The following is a 23051-nucleotide window of genomic DNA, read 5'->3' on the forward strand; positions in this document are numbered from 1 at the left end:
GTTATGTTCTATTCTTGGCAGGAGGATTGAAGATGAGACAGATGTGAATCTTCAAGAGTTGGAGGAGAAGGTCAAGGACATCTTTAGCAAAGATGAGAATGTTATCACAGATGAGCAAAGAGATCAAATGTTCGCCACTATGCTCCTGATTGAGAAAATCAAAGAACTCGAGCCTGGATGGGACATAGCTCTTCTCAAGGCTTTTGATCAGGTCATCCACTTGGAGGAACGAATGAGGAATCTTCCAGAGATTCCTATTGCTGAGATTGAAGGAATTGTGTCCAGATTCACTGCATACGCTAAAAAGGAGCATTGGAAAGGGAACAAGGTTCTAGAAGAGAGATTGTTATAGATGATGTGGCACCTTAATTATCATTGGTCTATGTTTCCTAGATTTTTGTGCCAATTAAATATTTGGCTATGCATTTAATATTGTTTAGTAAAAGGGGAACTTTTTGTAATAAAACCCTAATTAGGGTTTAGGTGTCAAAATCTCAGCCGTTGATCTTCTTTTGATCTGGGCCGTTCATTGTAATTGAGGATGCTATATATACCCTCATTCATTTTCATTTTGTGATTAGAAAGGAGATATTAGAATTAGAATTAGAGCTTTTGGAGAGAAGGAAGTTATTTTGTAGCAAGATTGAGCATTGAAGAAAGAATTTCAAGCAATTGTTGTCTATGTTGACTTTGAGATTAATAAAATATTGAAGTTATGGTGTTTTATTGCAATTCTCGTGGTTATCTTCATGGTTGTTTACTTTCTTGAATCATTCTCAGTCGAAGTAGTGTTTAAATTTGAAGGACTAAGTGTTGAGCTTGATCTTTGGTGAGATTCACGTTCCAAACCACTAGCTTCTTACTGATTGCAAGGACGCCTTGTGTGGTCAACTGGAGATATTTGGATTGCTTAAACCTTCAGTCATTATTGAACTATTGACATGTACCTTCATGGTAGTGTCTATGATTCTTGATGATTTGAAAATCAATAATCAGCCTAGAAGATCGCATCAATCTCAGTAGAGTTGTAATTCCTTGGCAATACTGAAATTGGTCGAATCTTGCCAAGTCTAGCCTACATTGAGTCATTCTTAGGATTAGATTAGGATTCATCTCTTGCAAACCCTAGCTTTTGATCTTTTTGAGAACTTGTTAGTTTTAGGAAAATCTGTTCCTGAACGGAAACGTAAGGCCCCTTGATGAAACAGCATTCACAACGACCACTGGTGCTTATCCACACGTAGAGACCCTACATTACAGAACCTTGGAGTCATCCTGATTGATCCTTCTTCGCGACATCTTCAGCAATCAGAGGCTTTATTCAAGAGAGGATAAGGTACCCTTGGGTATTTTATTCTGTGTTAGGCAGTGTACAAAATACACGTCAACATGTCCCAACAGGTGCAAACAAGGGTCATCATCAGGAGGGTAGTAGGAGCCCTAATCACAGACAGAATAGACCAAATCCTGATGAGCTACTTAGATCTCTTGCAACGTCTCAACCGCAGATTGCGGAGGCTTTGGATAGGCTACAGGACATGCTAGACTACTTGGGTTTGGATCGGCATAGAGACAGACGTGGCAGACATGACACGCATGATAGGTTTGTTTCAGTTGCAGGCAGTCACGGGAGTAGTAGAGCTCCATCATCGTTTGACAATGCTCGTTGTTCCCATAGACACGACAAAGCTCATACTCGAACCATTGACAGACCCATGCAGCCTCAATTCCCTCCTAGAGATGAGCCACCCCCAGTTCACCAATTGGAGAGTGTTGCATTTCAGGATGTGGTGATGGCAGGCAGTGATGAGTCGGCCCGACTATCTACTCGTGTGAGAGAGGCATTCCCTCTCCACCAGTACTGTTCACAGCGCAGAAACAGCATGAGGAGGTATGATAACGCCCCCGTCATCAGTGGAAAGGTGACCTACAGAGGGCTACCAACAGGCTCTCTTTGTCTACTTTTGATGGTAGTGGGATAATGAGTGCACGTTCTTGGGTGCCCAAGTAGGATATATACTTGTCGCTTAAGCCTATTCCTGAGGACGAGGCCATACAGTTTGCAGTGTTGCATCTAGAGGGCGTGTCTTACAATTGGTGGCACCATGGTTTGGTCACCCAAAACCATGGGCTTATACACTCATATACTGAGTTTCTCGAGCGGTTGATCTCTAAATTTGACTGCAAGGGTGTGGAGTTGTATTACAGGGATCTAGCAATATTGTGATAGACAGGCCATGTTGAAACTTGTTGAGACATGGACCAGCTACGACTTGAACCTAGGACCTTCCATACACTGCTGGAGTGCTCTACCACTGAGCTACTGGCCCCTCTTGGACCAGTCCATCGTCGGTCCAGGTGTGGCTTATTTCCAACACCAACACCCCCCCTTAAGCCACACCTCTCGTGTACTTGGGGCTCCTAGCCTAGACCTGGATCTGATACCATGTTGAGACATGGACCAACTAGGACTCGACCTAGGACCTTCCACACGTTGTGGAGTGCTCTACCACTGAGCTACTGGCCCCTCTTGGACCAGTCTATCGTCGGTCCAGGTGTGGCTTATTTCCAACACCAACAAAACTTACATCAATGAGTTTCAACGCATTTCAGTGATGGTTCCTGAGATGCCCGTCCGAAGTGTGGTGATATTATTTGTGGAGGGATTACATGACAAACTACGGGGACTACTCAAGGCTCTGAAGCTTAGTACCCTATCGAAGGCTATACAGATTATCATGGACCTAGACACCACACCAACACCCACTTCTTATCACTCGGATAGGAAGTTTTCTAGAGGCTCTAAGCCTAATCAAAGGTCTTCTATACAGCATAGGGCTACACTACCTCCTCTTAGGATAGATCAGGAGACACAAAATGAGTTGAGGAAGAAGCTTTGCTTCTCCTGTAAGGAACCTTGGGAGCCCGAACATAGATGCCTTGGGAAAGGCAAAGCACATCTCATGGAGGTTTATCCAGATGAAGATGATGAGCACGCACAGGATACAGCATCTAAGGTCATCCATGGTGATGATGAGCAAGAGGTTCCACGGATAGAACTCGGAGAGGATGAGACTTTGGATTCGTCCAAGGTCACTATTGCTACACTCTCAGGAGTCCCTAGGATCCATCACTTCCGGTTGAAGGGAGTGAATAAGGGACAACGTGTAACTTGCCCCGTGGATAGTGGTGCCACGCATAATTTTGTTAACGAGGGTTTGGTTGCTAAGCATGGTCTACAGGCAAAGGATTTTTCGTGTTTTAGTGTGACAGTTGCAGATGAGTTTTCTATGCGTTGCACTAGGAGGGTCCCACAACTCTGTATTCAGATGGGTGATTACACTTTGACCAATGACTTCAATGTTGTGGGTCTTGGTGAGATTGACACAATGCTTGGCATCCAGTGGCTTCAATCACTTGGCAGATATATTCAGGATTTTAGGCGGATGGAATTGGAGTTCATAATGGATGGCAAGTGTTTTCGGGTAATTAAGCATTAAGGTAAATTGTATTAGCGTCGGCAATTAACCCGTCGGTTGTCATTTATGCAATGTCTTAACCTGACACCGTACGGGGAAAACAGCAAGAAGGTTGTGTTGAAGGCTCTCTTTGATGGTGGACCTATTGCAGTTTCAGCACACACAATGGAGACTATTTTCGGGCATGGGGATGTTACTTATGTGGCACAGTGTTTCATTTCGTCCAAGCCACCTTCCTCAGACAATAGACCAGCATTGCATGTAGATGCTGTTGAGACATGGACCAGCTAGGACTCAAAACTAGGACCTTCCATACGCTGTTGGAGTGCTCTACCACTGAGCTACTGGCCCCTCTTGGACCAGTCCATCGTCAGTTCAGGTGTGGCTTATTTCCAACACCAACACCACCCCTTAAGCCACACCTCTCGTGTGCTTCGGGCTCCTAGCCTGGACCCGGCTCTGATACCATGTTGAGACATGGACCAGCTAGGACTCGAACCTAGGACCTTCCATACGCTGCTGGAATGCTCTACCACTGAGCTACTGGCCCCTCTTGGACCAGTCCATCGTCGGTCCGGGTGTGGCTTATTTCCAACACCAACAGATACCCAGACAATGTTGGACAGGCACAGCATAGTGTTTGGAGACCTTCCTTCTGGTAGACCTCTTGATCGTGGGTTTGAGCATGTGATAGAGCCAGAGGAGGGCACCAAACCCATGATTATTGTCCCTTATCATCATCCTAAGGCATTTAAGGATGAGATAGAAAAGAACATCTTGGAGTTATTGGAAATGGGATGCATCAGGCCTAGTTCTAGCCCCTTCGCTTCTTTTGTGGTATTGGTGAATAAGGATGGCACTATGCGCATGTGCATTGACTACCATGCACTCAATAAGAAAACGATTAAGAACAAGTATCTAATTCCGCGCATAGATGAGTTACTTGATGAGCTCCATGGGGCAGTGTATTTTTCGAAGATTGATTTTCAATCAAGATACCATATCTGTATTCATGAGGAGGACATCCATAAGACCACATTCGAATGCCAATATGGACACTATGAGTTTTTAATGATGCCATTTCGTCGCACTAACGCACCTGCTACGTTTCAATCATGCATGAATCATGTGTTCAATAAACAGTTGTGTAAGTATATGCTAGTATTCTTCGATGACATTTTGATATACAGTATAACCTGGGAGGAGCACATGAGGCATTTGGATGGGGGTCTTGGTATTATGGAGGCTCAGCCTCTATTTGCCAAGAAGCCCAAATGTGAATTTGGACTTACAGAGATACTATACTTGAGACATGTGATTTGTGCAGATGGAGTGAAGGTTCACCACGACAAGATACAGGCAATGCTAGATTGTCCGCCACCTAGGAATGTTTCAAAGTTGCGTGATTTCCTAAGATTATGTGCATATTATAGGAGGTTTGAGAAGGAGTATTCACCGCTAGCAACCCTTTTAACTACACAGAAGGGTTCTTTTAGTTGGACAAATGAGGCACAAAGTGTATTTGATAGGCTCAAGCAAATTATGAGCACATGTCAAGTCCTAGCTCTTCCAAACTTCTCTCAACCCTTTGTTCTAGAGTGTGATGCATCAGGAGGTGGCATAGGAGCGGTACTTATGTAGAACCACCATCACATTGCATATGAGAGCAGGAAATTGAGGGACAATGAGAGATTGTACTCCACCTACAATAAGGAGATGTTCGCCATCATGCATGCCTTGGCGAAGTTTCGACAGTACTTAGTGGGTGGGAAGTTTGTGGTGAGAATTGACCACAATACTTTGAAACACTTCTTGGAATAGAAAGAATTTAATGAGCGCCAACAAAAATGGGTCAACAAGATGCAGGCATATGATTTTGACATTGAGTTTGTCAAGGGCAAGAAAAATGTTGTTGCTGATGCACTTTCCAGGAGGCCTTCAGTTCCTGCCCTTTGTTCCATGAGTGAGATTACAGCTGATTGGAAGTCTCAACTTTTAGTTGAGTATTCCAAAAATCAGTTTGCATGTGAGATTATGGATGGACAGGTACAGGATGACAAGTACACTGTGATTGATGATGTGATATACTACAAGGATAGAATCTATTTAGTTCCTGGATCGAAGCTAAAGGAAAAGATTCTACGTGGCATTCATGATACACCACTAGCAGGACATCCTGGGTACTTCAAGACATACAGCCAGATTCGCGAGAGATTCTCATGGAAGGGTCTCAAGGATGATGTCTTACGCTACGTTCGCGAATGTGTGACTTATCAACAGAACAAGTCAGAGCATACTTTCCCAGCTGGACTTCTACAACAATTGCCTATTCCAGAGCAGAAGTGGGAAGGTATATCGATGGATTTCATTACGAGTCTTCCAAGAGTTCAGGTGAAAGACTGCATATATGTGGTTGTTGATAGATTGACGAAGTATGCACACTTATTCCCTATTGCAGCAGATTTAACAGCCCCACAGGTGGCAGAGTTATTCTTTTGTGAGGTATTTCATCTCCATGGTCTTCCCAGGACCATTGTCAATGATCAGGATAGTAGATTCATGAGTATATTTTGGTAGGAACTATTTCGACTTACGGGTACAAAGTTGACCCCCAGTACCAGTTACCACCCTCAAACTGATGGGCAAACGGAGATTGTCAACAAGTGGGTTGAGGGATATTTGCATAACTATGTTTCAGATCAGCAGAGACCATGGGTTCGTTGATTATACTTGGGCGAGTATTGTTATAATACTAATCATCATATGTCTATTGGCATGACTCCATTTGAGCTTTATACAGTTATGATGCTTTGTCATTTGTGCATTTGGAGCTAGGTGATAGCAGAGCACCTAGAGCTCGAGAGTGGCTTCAGGACAGTCAGGATATCCTTAAGGCACTTAAGGATAACATTCAGCATGCACAAATCAACAAAAGCTTTATGCTAATCGGCACAGGATTGAGAGGACCTTTGAGGTTGGTGATATGGTTTTCTTGCATCTACAACCCTACAGGAAGAGTACACTAAAGAGGAGTGGGGCTGAAAAGCTCAAGCCTAGATTTTATGGACAATACAGAGTTCTCCGGAGAGTTGGAGAGGTTGCTTACGAGCTTGAGTTACCTTCAGTGAGCAAGATACATAATGTTTTTCATGTGTCTTGTTTGAAGAAGGCTTTGGGGCAGCATGTTACTTCACTAGATTTGCCTCCATTGGATTAAGAAGGCCAATTGATACTGATTCTTGTAGAGATTTTTGATATGAGAGAGAGGAGGCTGAGGAGCAGAGTTATCAGAGAGTATTTGGTACGATGGAAGGACTTGTCATTGGAGGATGCCACGTGGGAAGGTGAGGGGATACTTCAGCATCCAGCTTTGCAGTTGCTTGGGGGCACGCAGTTCCAGAAAGGGAGGACTATAATGTCCCTTCCTTAGGCATCTCAATCTTTAGCGGAGGTTGGCAGTGTGGTTTGGGGTCCCATAGGTTAGCAATGTGGTTTGGGGACCCAACTGGAGGCTATGGAGCTCAGCAGGTAGCTTTACGGGCCTTTCAGATTGGAATTTTTGGGTTGAATCCATGATTAAAATTGAAATATTTAAGTTGGCCTTATGTGAATAGTAAAAGGTGAATAGTAACAGAGAAACATAAGAGGAATAGTGAAAAGTTGCCCCCCCCCCCATCCAAGTAACTTAAGTTGTTTTTAAAAGGGGGCCTTCACAATGAGGAATTAAACCCTCAATGTAATTTTATGATTTTTAGGCCAAATAGTAACCCCAAGATAGATCGAACTTTCTTGGAGAGGATAAAAGGCATTTTGTCTACCTTTTGGATTCATTCTTATGACTTTTGGAGAGCAGCAGCAAACAAGAGGGTTTAAACAGCTTCAAGCTTCCAAGAACGCAAACTTCTAGGAGAATTTGGAGATTTGGACGAAGACCCATCTCTCCTGGTGACAGATTTCAGCATTATTCAGCTTCAGTGCATAGTTGGCAGCATTATTTGGGGTTCTAATTGCAGATTTATCAGCTTGAGGGCAGATCCTCTTCAACTAATTGCAAATCAGACATTCTACAACTCATTTCCAACATTATCTTGGCCAGTCGTTCCATCTTGGAAATAAGGGCATCAAACCCTAGGTTGTATTTGGGGTTTTAGCTAATATTGGAGCTGATCTTCATGTTCAGTCAACTGGAAATTTGTATCAGACCTATATGCTCAGCTAATGGTATGTACGTCGGTCATTTAAGTGAAAGAAAGTCATCTTATTTGTTCTTCTTTGTGTGTTATGCATTATTCTATTTTGTATCAGCAGTTTCTTTCATTTAGCATTCAAAAACTTTCAAAACCCAAACAAAAACAAGAAAATCAGTCAAACCCCTTTTATCATACGCTAGCCAAAGATTCCTTTCAGCAAACAAACAATTGCAAAAACATCAGAGTTTGGATCAGATTTGGTAAAGATTAGGTTGGGGATCTTTCAATAATATCCATTGATTCAAGAATAGCAGTAATTAAATATAGAAAGTTCAATGTTTTACTTTTCACTACAACAAAACACCCAAACACTACAAAATCACAAACTACAGAATGCCCAACAATAGACATAGGAATAAGATTATAGATTCGGAAAAAGATGGTACTAAATACACCTATGCCTCATTTAGGCTGTCAATATCAAAATCAGCCTGTGAATATCCATAGAATGGAATGGATAATCAATCCACTTGTTATCAACTTATAGATCAATTAGAGAACAACAAAGACTGAATTAATCAAGAACAATTATAACAAGAATCATCACAAACAATAAACACAGATTTTCTTGGCGAAACTCACGTATGGGTGAATACTCCAGCTAAAAAGTGAACAAACTCTAACTTAAACTCTCTCCAATTGGCAGGACACAGATCAAAGCTTCTTGGGCTTGAAACAAGCATGAATCACACAGTGACTCAACTCCTATGACTCCTCACAAAGCTCTTATGAACCCACTGCTGTGCTACCTGCTCAGCACAGTCACTCAGGAACTCAGAAAGTACAAGAAGGATGCTCTAAATCCCCACAAATTGACCTCAATTTGCACAAGCAATATCCAGTTAAGGTCTGGAATGTCTGTATATAGACATATATCTCACGAAGAAGTGTACGGGATTTACAGAAATGAAGAAATAAAGAAAACTGGAACATCATGCAATGTGTATTTAAGCATGGGCAAAACCATCAGTTTCGCCAGGGGATAATTTCAAAACTACGTGGGCACTTTCAAAACCACCAATGCCAGATGCAAAATTGCTGCTATTGATAGTTTTTTGTCCTCCAGCTTTAAAAAACCATAACTTTTGCATATGGGCTCAAAATCGGGCACCACTTTTTTCTAAAATTGCATAATTTTTTGAGAGGAAACCAATATTCTAATTTTTGTGCAGTATAAAGACATATTTTTCAACTTGTAACAAAAAATATCCTAATTTTTCTATGGAGCCCCGAACAAAACCAGATCCTTTTACAGATCACACCTCCTCACATTACAGAGGCTGTTGGTCCCCAAAGACTGTACTGATTTGCTGTAACCATAAAAAAAAATCATCTAGAGTCATGTTTTAAGCCAAAATACTATTGTTTCTCATTCGTAAACGATACTCGAGTCCATGTTACCAATGGTCATCAATGTTGTTGATAATTTTAGCTAAAACCTTTGCAAGAAAGTTAATCAAAACAATAAACAATGTCTAAAAAACACAATTAATTGTAAATTTGTAATTGATGCAAATAACCAACAATATCAATCAGACTATGATATAAGATTTCTTACTGATGCAATCGTAGGTATCTAACAGGATAAAAAGTATTGATCTGAAGCATCCCATCCAAAGGTTAACATCACAGAATTATATGATGAAATGTCTTAAGTACCTCGGATGAAGCAATTTGTAACATCATCAAGACTCACCCATGAGCACTTGGATTTACCCTCCTCTGCAACAAGGCGTGATGGACCCTAGTATTTCAAGCAAGGAATGTATCCAATAAGATTACAAAAAGCTCCTTAAAAATGTGTTTCTGAAATACAGCAAAATGAAACAAAATCACAGCAGAATCCAATCAAGCTGCATCAAAACAACAATCTCAGAATTATATTCACACGAATATTTAAAAGAGAGAACCCAAATAACGCATGTGAGATTTACCACATCAAATTGTTTAACAAACCACTGATTTAGCTCCTTAGTGCAGGCCAAATCTTGCATTGTATAAGGATGAAAATCAGCATATGATAGGTATATGCCCTCCTCTGCAAATAACATGAAATTATTCAAAGTCTTTATAACAATCCTCTAATAACAAGAACCATCAAATGAGATCTTACAGCATTTCGGCAATGGCAATAAAACTTAAATTACTTATAGACACAATATTTCAAGAGAATCAATATATACAATATTTATATAATTCTTGTATTTTAAAAAGTCAGGAAAAAATATCTCTTATTAATGTGAGAACTTGCCCATGTATTTCCTAACTGAGACTCAGCAACTCCCAAGGTCAACAGCTCAAAACAAGCCATACGAAACTCAGCTTTTGTATTCATTCTGATCAACTGGTTGCCATTAATCAGGTCTTCCTTGTTATGATAATCAATGTCAACTGAATTTCTCCCCCCATCAAGTTGAAAAGTTCTGGTCAAGGTCTAGTTTTTCAACTAACCATTCTTGTAATCTGCCCAAGGTTGAATCACTCTAAGACTTGATGAAAATTTTCCCTACTGATGATGGCACTGGCAGTGGAAAGAAGAGATAGAGATGGTGAAGACTGGGATCTGAAATTATCAAGATTGGCAAAGGTCTAAGTAAACTCCTCTGGCACTCTCTGTGCGTGGCAAAGACAAGCTCAACTTCTACCGCAGAGAAGGTTAAGTGAATTGTCAAAATGGTGCATTCTAGGCTTGCTTACACAAACAAGAAATGGTGCTCAATGGTGGCAGATCCACAACTGATTATGATCCAGCTCTAAAAGTCAGCAGACTCATGAGAAAAGATCATCCAAATGATGTAATGTACTCATTTGGAATTTTTTCTTAATTTAGTCCTGAGACAACAATTCCACTTAAAGTGAGGATAGTAATACGTTTATAAATATAATTTTATTAAATATGAGGACATTTCATTATAATATTTAATTCAAAATTCAAGAACAGTTCAGAAAGGAGAGCTTATCTCGATAGCTTTTCTGATTTCACAATGGTATTATGTGGATAAACTTTCCCTCTCGCCTTCTACATATGAAGCACCAACTTCACAAATCTCATAAAGTCTTCACAGTTATGCTCTAAGTCACCACATTTGAATTCGAATTCGAGTTCAGCAGCCATCAAATTCGGATGAAGTTCGGCATGGGTAAAAATATCGGAAAAAAAATTCGACATTAAATTTGCCTTATATAAATACTTTATTTAAATATAAGTAATATATCTCATAAATTATTGAAATAGTTTAAGATTGCAAAATAGATTTGAAATCATTATAAACAGATTAAAAATAAATTAAAGCAATAATCAATTCAACATACTAGATATTAATTTTTAATAAAAATTTATTATAAATTAAAATTATAAAACAATAAATAAATATCCTCCTTACATTAAATTTACTTATTGTTTTATTTATAAATAAATAAAGAGGATATTAATATTTTATTTATTTAATATCCTCCTAAAATTTAATAATTGAATAGATATAAATTTAAATTATAAAACAATAAGTAAATTTTATCCTCCGTACATTAAAGGGAAACAATAAATAAATAAAACATTAATGTAAAGAGGGAAAAAAAATCCTAAAAAAAATAAACAAAAATCCTAATCGAAAAACTGCACTGCGACGCGAGGGAAATAGTCGCGGATGGGCAGGGTTTCACACGGCACATGACGGCTGGGCACAGGAATAATGGTGGCTGGTCAGGGGCTCATGGCACATGAACAGCGGCGGGATGAACAACGAATTTCAAGCGAACTTTTTCGAATTTTATTAATTTTTTCTAGATTCGCTGAATTACGAACCTGAAGCCGGAAATTCAGTGAATGCGGTGACTAAGATTATGCTTATAGAATGCGGTGACTAAGATTATGCTTATAGAATCTTCATAAATCTGATCACCAAATCTGCATATTCTCCATTTCAAATCTGCAATATATCTGCTGTTATATTTCAGATATATGCTCTTCCAGGACTGATTATTCACATCTTCCACTTGCACATCTCATGTCTTTTATATCTTTATGAACTGCTGTGCATATATAATAAACACACTTCACTCTGCACCCTTTCCATAATGATTTTATATCATCCTCATACCCATTCACGAAGGATGCGAACTCTTCTCAAAGAGTCATTCTTATCCAAGGAGGATGTCCCTTTGTTAACATCTCCTTTAATTAATGACGTATTCATAACAAATCACAATATTTAGTAAAAGAATTGCCACCATTACAAACTGATTCGCTGCAATCTATGTTAACACCATTCCACATGGAGTCACAGCTGCTTGCATTATGTTCTTGTTTATAATCCGTCTCTGCTAAGAATTGAGCCTCCCTATTATACATATGACTGACTAGGAGTAACTGTTTTGTAGTGGTATATATATGAAATAACAATAGAATTGAATTTGCGATAAGAGGATCAGAACTTCAATATTTAATCTCTGTTTGTGATTATGAATAATGTCTTCATACGAACTGAAATCTTATATTTTCCCGTATTGGATCGCTGTTTTTGTTTAAGATCTTATGCCCATGAGGTCAATTTCTTCATAGCATAACTATTAAGGCTTAATTAATTTGTAAGATTTAATTAATTTGCAAGTCAGTCATTTTACACTTGAAAATCACTCAAGTGAAAAAAAGATTCTATTTTTCTAGCACAGTTGCATCTAGTAGCTATCATCATCAACCAGTGACTATTTTGAGGAGATAAAGATGACCTTTTTATTAATTACACTTTTATTTAACTAAATGTTTTAGAATTAGTTTAGTTTAAAGAGTTTTATGTACTCTTTTTCTACAATTAAGGATAACATTTGCTCTAGAGCAGTTCTTTTCGGGAATTTTTTTTTTTAATCCTCAAAAGCTACCTCTTGATAGCTTATATTCAAATGGTTTGAGCACATAATTTGCAATGCTAGTGGATATTAGAATTATTCTACAAAAACTTTTGATGAGTAGTTATTGAATAATTTTATTTATTTTGCATTGAAATAGTTATTCAATAATTGTTAAATCCATGTTTATAATTTTCTGAAGTAAATCAAAAGTAGATTGTTTTCAAGTAGGTTCCTAAGTCAATGGCTGCAGAACTAGATTTAAGTCTACAGTCAGGGAGAGAGTAGAGACTATTTCTTTCATGAAATCGCGTGGCATTCATTTGTTTAATTCTTTCTTATTGATGTTAGACCCCTTTTGGTACACATTCTCTTATGCATATCTTCATTATACTCACTTTGCATATCCTTGTACTTATTTCTTTTCATCATCTCATATCTTGCATATTTCTACACTTTTCAACTTCTTCCATGTATCCTCATATTCCTCCTGATTGATTTTTGGAGATAACGCAACGTATTAGGTTGTCACCACCTTTTTCTTGTTGACCCAAATAATCATTTCTACCTACATATAAACAATATTTGTACTCATATGCTACTGCAATATGTTTCTATATATGTTCTTACACTATATACCCTACTATTACACATTCTCATATGTTTTCCTACTCTCTCAGTGTTTTAATTCTATTTATATTCATGACCTTAGTTATTATCCTAATCTACTTTCATAGTTGGTTAAACCCTCACTCAATAGCAAGTAGATCTTGCTTTGAGAAGATTTATCATTGTTTGATTTAGCCAAATATTGGCATTCATCTATGTTTTTTCCTTGAAAACTGTGTTGCAGCCGAATACTACTCTCTAATTAGAGTTTAGCCACTTAAAAGTTGAGTTGTTTTTTTATGCTTGATAGTTTACGTCCTTCAAATCTAAAAAACTTACTGTAGGTTTTGATTGTTAAAAGAATTGGCATATGCATTTGGAGAAAAATTGAAGTCAATTAATTGATTACATTTACTAGAAATGTCTAGTGAAAATTTGTATAGTGTGCACACTTGTAAATTATGTCCATAGCTTCCTAGAATGCCCCCGCCTTAAAGGCATAATTCTCACAAAACAAATCATAGCCTCAATAAATAATTTTCCCTAGGTGATAAGCATAGAAATCATTAAGAGGCTGACTAATCAAAGGAGGCCAACTAGATTAAATAACTTAAGGCAGCAATTACAAATCATCACCTCCAGGCAGCACTTCACAAACAGTGGTAACCCTTACAAAATGAAGGGATATGACTCCCTCCACTAAGAAAGATATAAAAGGGGAAAAATCTCATTTGAGAGGCATCATTGAAAAACAAGAATAACATTCAGAAATCAAACTGAAGAATAATTGTAGGATATAAATTAAATATTGCACAAAATAAGTTATTGCAGCTATTTGTGAGTAAATCTATCGATTCATTAAGAGGTATTAAATTAATAGTAATATGACAGATTCCTTGATCATGTCGTGAATTTGTGAGGTGTCTTACAAATAGGAAGGACGGCCAGCCTTCCGAGTTCATGAGAGGTTAAGTAAGACCGGCCTTCAAGCTCTTATAAGTATGCCACCCTGAGATAGAATGGACAGCCAGCCTTCCATGCACATGGGTCAGGAGGTGGAATGGAAGACCGACCTTCCATGCTCTTGAGCTTGATCAAGGAGGATGACCAGCCTCCAAGGTGGATTGAGGGATGGAAGGGCAGCCCACCTTCTACTCGCAATACAAGGACAACCAGCCTTGACATTGCAATTTGCAAGCATCTCCAATAAATCCATGATGTGATTTGCTATAAGAAATATGCTATGATATATTGATTCCAATATTACTGATGTTATGATTTATTGATCTAGATATTATGATGTTTTTATGTATGGATTTTAATATTATCATGATTTCATGTCATCTAATAATACTAATATCAGTTTTTAGAATTAATGGTTTGCAGGCCTGAAATTAGGAATATCCCAAAAAAGAGACACTAAACTTCCCCCTATAATATGAAGAAAGGTTCTACTTTATGTGGTGCTCTATTTTGTGTTGTCTATCAAATGATAAATTATAACGCTCAAAACATGTTATTAATTTCAAGATATGCCAAAACCCTAAATGGAAAATATCATTAAAAGTGTGAATAAATTTTTGACTTTATAGATGATTCAAAGAGTACCAACCCACCACATTTGCCATTCTGAATCCTGAGTTTTTCCAAAAAGTGATTCTGAAATTTTAAATGTATACCTATCTACTCTTTTCTCTCATTTTCCCATTTAGGGGCAGAAAAATTAAAACATGGGAAGGCTACAAAGTTTTTGTCTTGGGTAAAGGGTAGGGAATTTAACATTTTCTTTTCTAATTTTACTTTGAATAGATTTAATTTAGAGTTAAGATTTTAGACACTAGTAAGGTTTTTTCTTTTATATACTCTAAAAGCTAAAAAATATAGAGCTGCCCCTAACGCTGTGCTCCATGATGGTAGCAGTTATTATTTTAGGAGCAGTCTTTTGTCTTTATGAGAGTAAAATAGCATTATTTTAATTATTCTTATATAATTAGTTCTTGTAATGTACTGTGTATTTCTAATCTTTGTAAACTAAATCTAAAATGGAATAACAAAATCAATAATTTCACTTATTACATTTTTTTAAAATTTCCAAGCTTTTGCAGACCTTTTTCTATTTTAAACCTAGGCAATTGAATTTCATTTACATTTTTGGCAATGTCATGTCAATGTTGTGCAAATGGAATGCTGCTATGCTTCAAAGTTTTAGCTCACGCATTGCATGTTTTCTGTTATGTCTGACAAGACAAAGCAAAACATTAACAACCAAGAACAACCAAAATATTTATATACCTTCAGCATATTGTCAAATACAGAGAATGCCGAGTGTTCTAAAAACATATACAAGTCTAGGGGAGACCAGCACAATCAATGACTACAAAACAACAATAGCTCAATGAAAACTTTTAATACAGACTGTAAAATGTTATTACAAATATGTATATGCTTCTGAATGAAATGCTGGAAAGAGAATATTCAATATACAGTTCACCTTCCCCAGAATGATAATGAGCCAATTCCCGGGCAGATGAAGCAATCTTTTCCATAACTGCATTCATCTAGAATCAAAATAAAACAAGAAATAAGTTAATAGCTGTATTTACAAATGCCTCACTTCATATTGAATACAATAGTAAAATATTCGAACAAACAGTGCATTATACTACACATTCTCTAAAAGTCTTGAACAAAGTAAAGATTAAAAATTTAAAACAAATAACGTAAAGATTTGATCAAGGGACACTCATACAAAAATGAACTAGAAGTCAAATTTAGATTGACTTGTCATCTAAGAATTCTGTGAATTTCCAACACTTTGTATTTCTTTACTCCAAAAAATTCCATAAACATTAAAATAATCTTTTAAAAAGCAAGAGCATCTCATACGAAAAGTTACTTCACCATGGCTATACATCTGCCATTAGCATGACATTTGTAGTTTCCATGTCCCCTTTCCGAGCCTTAAGCCATTGGGAGTCCCCTAACCTATTATTTTATTTCCCATAGGCTACTGCCGTGAAGTATGGGAAATAATTTAATAATTTAACTTAAGTTGCCTTAAGTAATTCTATATTAGATTTATTAAAAGGCAACTTATGCTTTACTATCAAAAAGTGTGTCTAGAAAAGAGGGTCAATGTAATGTTATTTTAAAAAGATATTTTCTAGACAATTTCAGGCAAAAAAAAAGATTTCAAATTAAAAAAGAGAATTATAAAGGGGAGGCTGACCATAGATGAAAGCATACATTTTTTATGGAATCAAAACCTCTTTTTTCTCAAAGATCAAACTTGTCCAACTTCTTGCCTAAGAATGAAAACTCTCAAGCCATTGGGATTTAAAAATGAAAACCCTCCAATCCTTCAGGGTGTATTCATTCAGAGATCAAAATTGCGTAGATAATTGCAATAATTTTTTCAATTTGGTGACTACAGACTTCAGTGAGTTTCTCGATTTCATATTTGTTATCAGTTTGTGGTGATTTCAGAATTCATATTTTTTATGCTTAGTGGCAAATCAATTAATATAATATTTGCTGTTCCATTCTTGGTCAAGCCATACTATTCTATGCTGTTATGCTTTATTGTTTTTTCCTGCCCATATATCATATTCAAGATTGTTGTACCATCTTTGTTGAATAGAATAGTGCTACAAAGGGTTATCATGCATTGCAAGAATATTACATTTGCAACCTTGTCTTTCACACATATCCAAAAGGAAGTAAAGACTATTTGCTTGGTTGTCATACAAGACAAAGCCCAACTTGCCATACATAAGCTACATTATGCTGAATTCAAATCCAAGTATAAAGACTATTATAAGACATATAACTAGCTACCTTGCCCTCCAATTAGGAGTGTTATCATCTCAAATGCATTGACTTTGTCTTTTACTAGATATTGAAAAATTGAAAGGGAAATCACATTGTTTATAATGCTGAAACATTAATTATCTTAAGTGTTCATACAGCAAAACTCAAGATTGGCTTTTCTCCAGAACTTTTGTACCTTCTATTGAGCTGGGCAATTTGTAATGTCCCTTTTCAGATTGCCCTAAAATCAAAGTGTCCATTCAAATAAGAAATCTAAGATTGTAAGAGGTACAACTTTACCATTTAAAATGCCTTATAACAAGACAAACCCTGATTTAAGTTCTGCAACCATATTAAACAATTTTGGATATATATATATATTTATATAATTCATAAATCTCAATTATTTCCATTAGGGTTAGTGATTACACATATAAGTACAACTACATATAATTATCATAATTCATTAAATAGCTCTAATCATGGTAGAGTTCAAATGATCATGATAGGATCAGCATGAAGCAATCTTCATACTAAGCCCAAGAGCAGATACTCACCCTCTTGGCCCCACGTGGCAGGCACCTTGGACATCTAGCATGGGGTGGTCTACCTAGTGGTTGTATTTGCACCCCCTATCCATGTTTTCTTGTTCATCCTCTTAACAGCATGTTAGGTTTCACTCAAAGGCTTTCCCTACCAACCAATCCACACAATGGAATCCCTCGGAGAATCATATAAGGCATTGGGAGCATGTCCTCTCCAATCAAGCCCAAAAGCACAGAATGAACATCCAGTCATTCAGCCTCTTGAACCCACCTCGGAGTTTGGCATACTTGATGGGAGTGTCAATGCTGCTACCTCCTTATCATGTATTTCTTCCACCCCAAAATGAGATGGTTGGCTGGATCAAAGTATTAGAGATATCTAAATTAATATAATTAATTATGCATATATTAAGAATAATAGCAAGAATGATAATATACATCAGAGGATTATATTAATTACTTATCATTCCTTATCAAATTGCAGGCATGCTAAGTTGATCAGCAAGAACAGTATTATGTATTATGCATCATACCAAGTACTTGTAAATATCTATGTCTATTGACTACTCTTATTAATTCTGAAATTGATTATCTCTTCCTTGATCAGCTGACTTCCCTGTCTAATTCAATGCCCTTCTTCCCAAATGCAGATCTATCTTACATAGCCTTCAAGAGGAGGCGTAGAGTCATCCCTCTTTCCAAAGAACATCCTTCTTCATACAGAGGTGTCTCTTCCACTATTGATTGCTGTTCCTTCAAGTCGTGGCTACCTCGAACCAATAGATTTCGTAATTTGTTAGTAGTTATCTCTTTGTTTCTAATTAGGGTGATTGCACCTTAGCAAGGATCATTAACAACTAATCATTAAAATGGTCGCACCTCATTAATAACAACATCTGTAATGTACACATAATCCTTATTGCCTCTTTAATCCAGTTGACATCCTACAAGCTTGTACGTGGATCGCTGCACTATGGTGGAAGTAGATTGCTGCCCACGTTTTCTCTTAGAAGAAAACAAAGAAGTCTTATGCCGAAGACGATTTTCTCTGTGTTGCCATCTTCTATTCATGGTGGGTTTGTGACAATCCACCCTTCCCCAAATTGCTTGTCCCCAAGCAATTTCAAATTTGGATGATTGAAGATTTCATCTCCTTCCCAAGTAGCATCCTCTATATGTAGGCCTTTCCACTTAACCAAGAACTTGGAAATAGTCTTATTCCTCAATCTCCTCTCCTACACACTGAGAACAGTTTCAGGTTCCAAAATTGATTTGCCTTCATCATCAAGTGGGCGTAGTTGCACACATGGGGTAACATGTTGCTCTAGCACCATTTTGAGTCGAGATACATGAAAGACAATGTGGATTTTGCACTTTCTTCGCATATTAAGTAGAATATTCATAGTGTTCCACCATCATGGCATCATATGCCCAATATAATCTCACTTCAAACCAAATTAGTATCCATCTTATGAATCGCATGTTTCATCTATTCAAACATGTTGAATATCCCATAATCTCTCCAAGAATAAGGGAGTTTGTATCAACATACCTAAATACATCTATAATAGGTGAGATGAAGGAGATAAAACATCTACAAACAAAATTTTCAAAAAAGAGTAAGATAAAAAATTTGTAAAGCACAAATACAAAGAGTAAATGCTGATACAAAAAAGGAATAAGATTATCATATTTAAATATTAATAAATTAAAATTCTCTTACCTGATAGTGGACCATCAATTGTCATCAAGGATCTTTGTTTTATGGCTTTTACCTCATTAGTGTTTACATCAGGCCATCTATGCTACTTTGGATCAACTATCATCAACAATAGAGAGTTCTACACCTCAAGCATCCTCTCTAAGAAATTTAACTTGTACATTTAGCATCCATAGATGTGAGGAAGTTCTTCCTCAAAAAGTGTGGTAGTTGCAAATAAACATCTATCTCTAGCTTCTACCACCAAACCCAATCTATCTTCTCTATGTCTTTCAATGTGTTATTCAACATAAGGTTCAAAGGATGTGCTTGTAAAAACCCTCTATAATCATGCCAACTAATTTGCACACACATGTCGAATTGATGACCACCTATACAACAATTGAGGCCCCAAACTTCTATATGGCCTTCTTCAAAATCTAAAAATGGAAGTCTACATCTATGCACTTCCCTAAACAATCATCAGCTCTATAATGTCCCCTTCCTAATTTGCCCTAGAATTGAATTACAACAAATTAGGGTTAGGGTTACATCTTACCAAGGAAAATATCTCTTTAAATAACGTGATTTCTGGATTTGGTTCCTGCAATCACAACATAAGAAACATATATATATATATATATATATATATATATATATATATATATTTGTGTGTGTGTGTTGAGAACACAGTTATACTGAGAGGGGGAGGGTGAGTCAGTATAACGTCAAACTTCTACTTTTTCAACTTAAAAACAAAAGCACATAACTTAATCTCAAAACATATTCATTTCATATGAACATTCACGTGAAATTTAACTACCATGTAACATAAATAGAACATAGGATATATACGTGGAAACCCTTACAGAAGAAAACCATGGTAAAATAGCTTCCTTATGTATAATATACTTCTTTTACAAATGCATAGGTATCAACCCACTAGAGGCACCAACACCTCATTCAAATTTCCACCTTAGAAATATTGCTTAATCAACGGATGATGGATCCACAATTTAGTATTACTCTCTTTTACAAAACTGCTATATTATCTTCTACAAATCTGCTACAATCTCTTCATAAATCTGTCATAATTTCTTCTTCAAAATCTGCTATTAACTCCTTCACAAATCTGCTATAATCTCTTCATAAATCCGCCATAATTTCTACTTCAAAATCTGCTATGAATTCTTCCTTAAATCTGCTATTATGGTGACAACAAATTTGCCACAAAAGCGATTGCAAGTCTCCTTACAAAACTGCCATACAACCTTCAAAATAAGTTTGCAAGAGTCTTCTACATACTCCTCATAAATCTGCTCTATCAATTTGTTTCTCTATGTATGAGACCCTTGGTGTATGTGACTAAATGCTCTTGATCCGTGCTCACACCACACACCCTCCATCTATCTTCATTGCAATCCCTATTTATATCTTCTTTCTATCAACCGGGCATGCCTTTTCATATAGCTCTTTATTATTCCTTTCAATAAAACACACCACATCATAAATCACACTTGTTTAGAAAGTCATTACTAACTATAATCACAACATTTGGTGGATACAATAAAAACGTATTACCTTAGCGAGATCGTGCCCTTTGATCACTTTAACTAATATTCTTTTTAACTACCATTATAATCAGTGATATAATGAACTGTTAATTTCTATGTATGTCTTTGATGCCTTAACTTGTCTTCAAACTGGTAGCTGTCCTTTATATTGTCATCATTCCACCACTTTGTATACTCTCTGTTGTCTATCATGTTGATCGTTGCTTCATTGGATGAAACTGTTGTTTGATGCATTGACTGATTGAATTTTATCGCTGCCATTGTCTTTCCAGTCGGCCAAGATTAATAACTTGATTTAAACCATACCGTGGAAGTAGTTAGAATTCGACCGATACTTAATCACTACTTTTATAAATCAAATTGCTGTCTTTAATAAGTCGGCTAGCATCATTGAAATCGCATTATATCATTGAGTCTTCATTACCATTGCTTTGTCATAATGTTCTTCATTATTGATTGATTTCCAAATGCAGCATGCTTGTTTTAATTGTTTTATCGGTGCTTTCCATTTTAGTGGCAACATCATGGCATTTATCTTCCCAGATTTCTCCCATGATAATCTCATGAGCATTGTATTTGTTTGTTGCCTCTTCAAGATTGGACTGCTCGGATAAAGCCACACTTCCTCTCTCCTCGTATTCGTTAACATCACTTGAGTCTAACCTGAATTACTCCATTTATTACTATATATTTATTATACTTGCACTCCTTGACGTCAATAATTAATATGTACTTATATAAATACCTTGGAACATATCACATAGTCTGATCGGCCAATATATTTTGGGTGCCACGAAGGCTCCATTGTGTCATTGCTTCATCAATGTCTTTGATCTATGAACTTCTTGATTTCATTGACAATCTTGTCCTTCCATCAAAGACTTCTTCAATCGTGATAGTCTTCTCATTGTCTTCTTACCTCTTATATCAATGGCAACATAGTCTTGTTTATTATGTTTAAATCTTCAATTTAAACACGAGTATCTCTATGTCAATTTTCTCATTTTGTTTTGACATCAATGACAGTGAATTCCAATCAGCTATGTAACCTTGACATCAATGACAATATTTCCAACAATATATTATATGTTCGAACTTCCAATTACTAGGGATAGAGATGATCACTTCATATTCAAATATCATCAATAATATTATACAAACATACTAGGGTTTAGAGGAAGAGACATGATAGGTCCACCCGAAGCCATTTCCACACTAAGCCCAAGAGTGGATGTCTGCCAAAGCCCTCTTTGCTTGCTTAGCGACTTAGGCCTGCTTTCCCCGCCAATGTCTCATCTTCCTAAGAACAAGTGCCATCCTCTGGAGTTGAGCGGGGGTCGTAAGGGGGTTCCTTGGCTCTTCTATGTAAGTGCCCTCTAGTCTTAGGAACCATTATGGTCAATTCTAGGATGACCTACTTACTTAGCCCTCTTATACTGCTTTTGCTTACACTCCAAGCCCTTCTTAAAGGTGTGTTTCAAACAATCAACAACACCTTATATTCTATCCTATGAACATATACTTAAGCATTCTCTATTATGCATAAACAACATGTATATATATAAGACAATGTTTGGCTGAAATATAATGTATACCACTAAAAATAGGCTTTGATAATAATAATCTGTGATAACTAGAAATCTGCTGTGATAAACTGGAATTGTCTCCTTCGCGATTGCTGCTCTCTATCTTATGTGAAATGATTTATCTTGCTGGTCAATCTTCCCTTTTAGCATTATGCAAATCACAATATTTAATAAAAATGTAACTATTGCTCAATGTATATATGTATCGTCAGAACCTGCAATGTTTATTAGATCCAAGGCCTATCTTGTCTTCCATGATGATCACTTGATTCCTTGGTGGTACTCCTTTATACCTCTCCATCAGGGGTGGAAGGTTGTGACTCCTCTTAAAGGTGGTGACCGCTGGAAGTGAATTGCCTCTTCAAAACTATTTGTTTGTTCACTTAATTGCGCCTCTTCCTAAATCGCATCATTTAGAAAATCATCACTAACTAAATTCACATTACTCCTCAAGATCGTATCCTTCCTTTGTAACGCTTGGGTTAACCAGTATTAATCATCTTATTGAATAGAATCAGTCATACCTCTTCACATCGTTCCCTTTCATAACTTGCACCATTACAATAAGACTTGCTTTAACAAAGCGGGTTTGCTTTTGTAACTACTAATTGCCCAGCTCTTAGCAAAAACCAAAAGAAGACCTCTCTTAGATGCTTT

At 36.9% G+C, this 23051-nt stretch overlaps 1 protein-coding gene across 2 annotated transcripts in view; it reads right to left on the minus strand.

Moving 5' to 3' along the window:
* LOC131061086 (AUGMIN subunit 3) overlaps positions 1–23051 on the minus strand; it is a 242100-nt gene that overhangs the window by 144413 nt on the left and 74636 nt on the right. For both annotated transcript variants that reach the window (XM_057994597.2, XM_057994598.2), the window contains exons 5-7: positions 15672–15738; positions 9664–9767; positions 9389–9473 (exon numbers count right to left, since the gene is read on the minus strand). In XM_057994597.2, the coding sequence (XP_057850580.2) occupies positions 9389–9473; positions 9664–9767; positions 15672–15738 (256 nt within the window). The remainder of the gene's footprint in view (positions 1–9388; positions 9474–9663; positions 9768–15671; positions 15739–23051) is intronic.

This window comes from Cryptomeria japonica, chromosome 4 (assembly GCF_030272615.1).
Source record: "Cryptomeria japonica chromosome 4, Sugi_1.0, whole genome shotgun sequence".
NCBI lineage: Eukaryota > Viridiplantae > Streptophyta > Pinopsida > Cupressales > Cupressaceae > Cryptomeria > Cryptomeria japonica.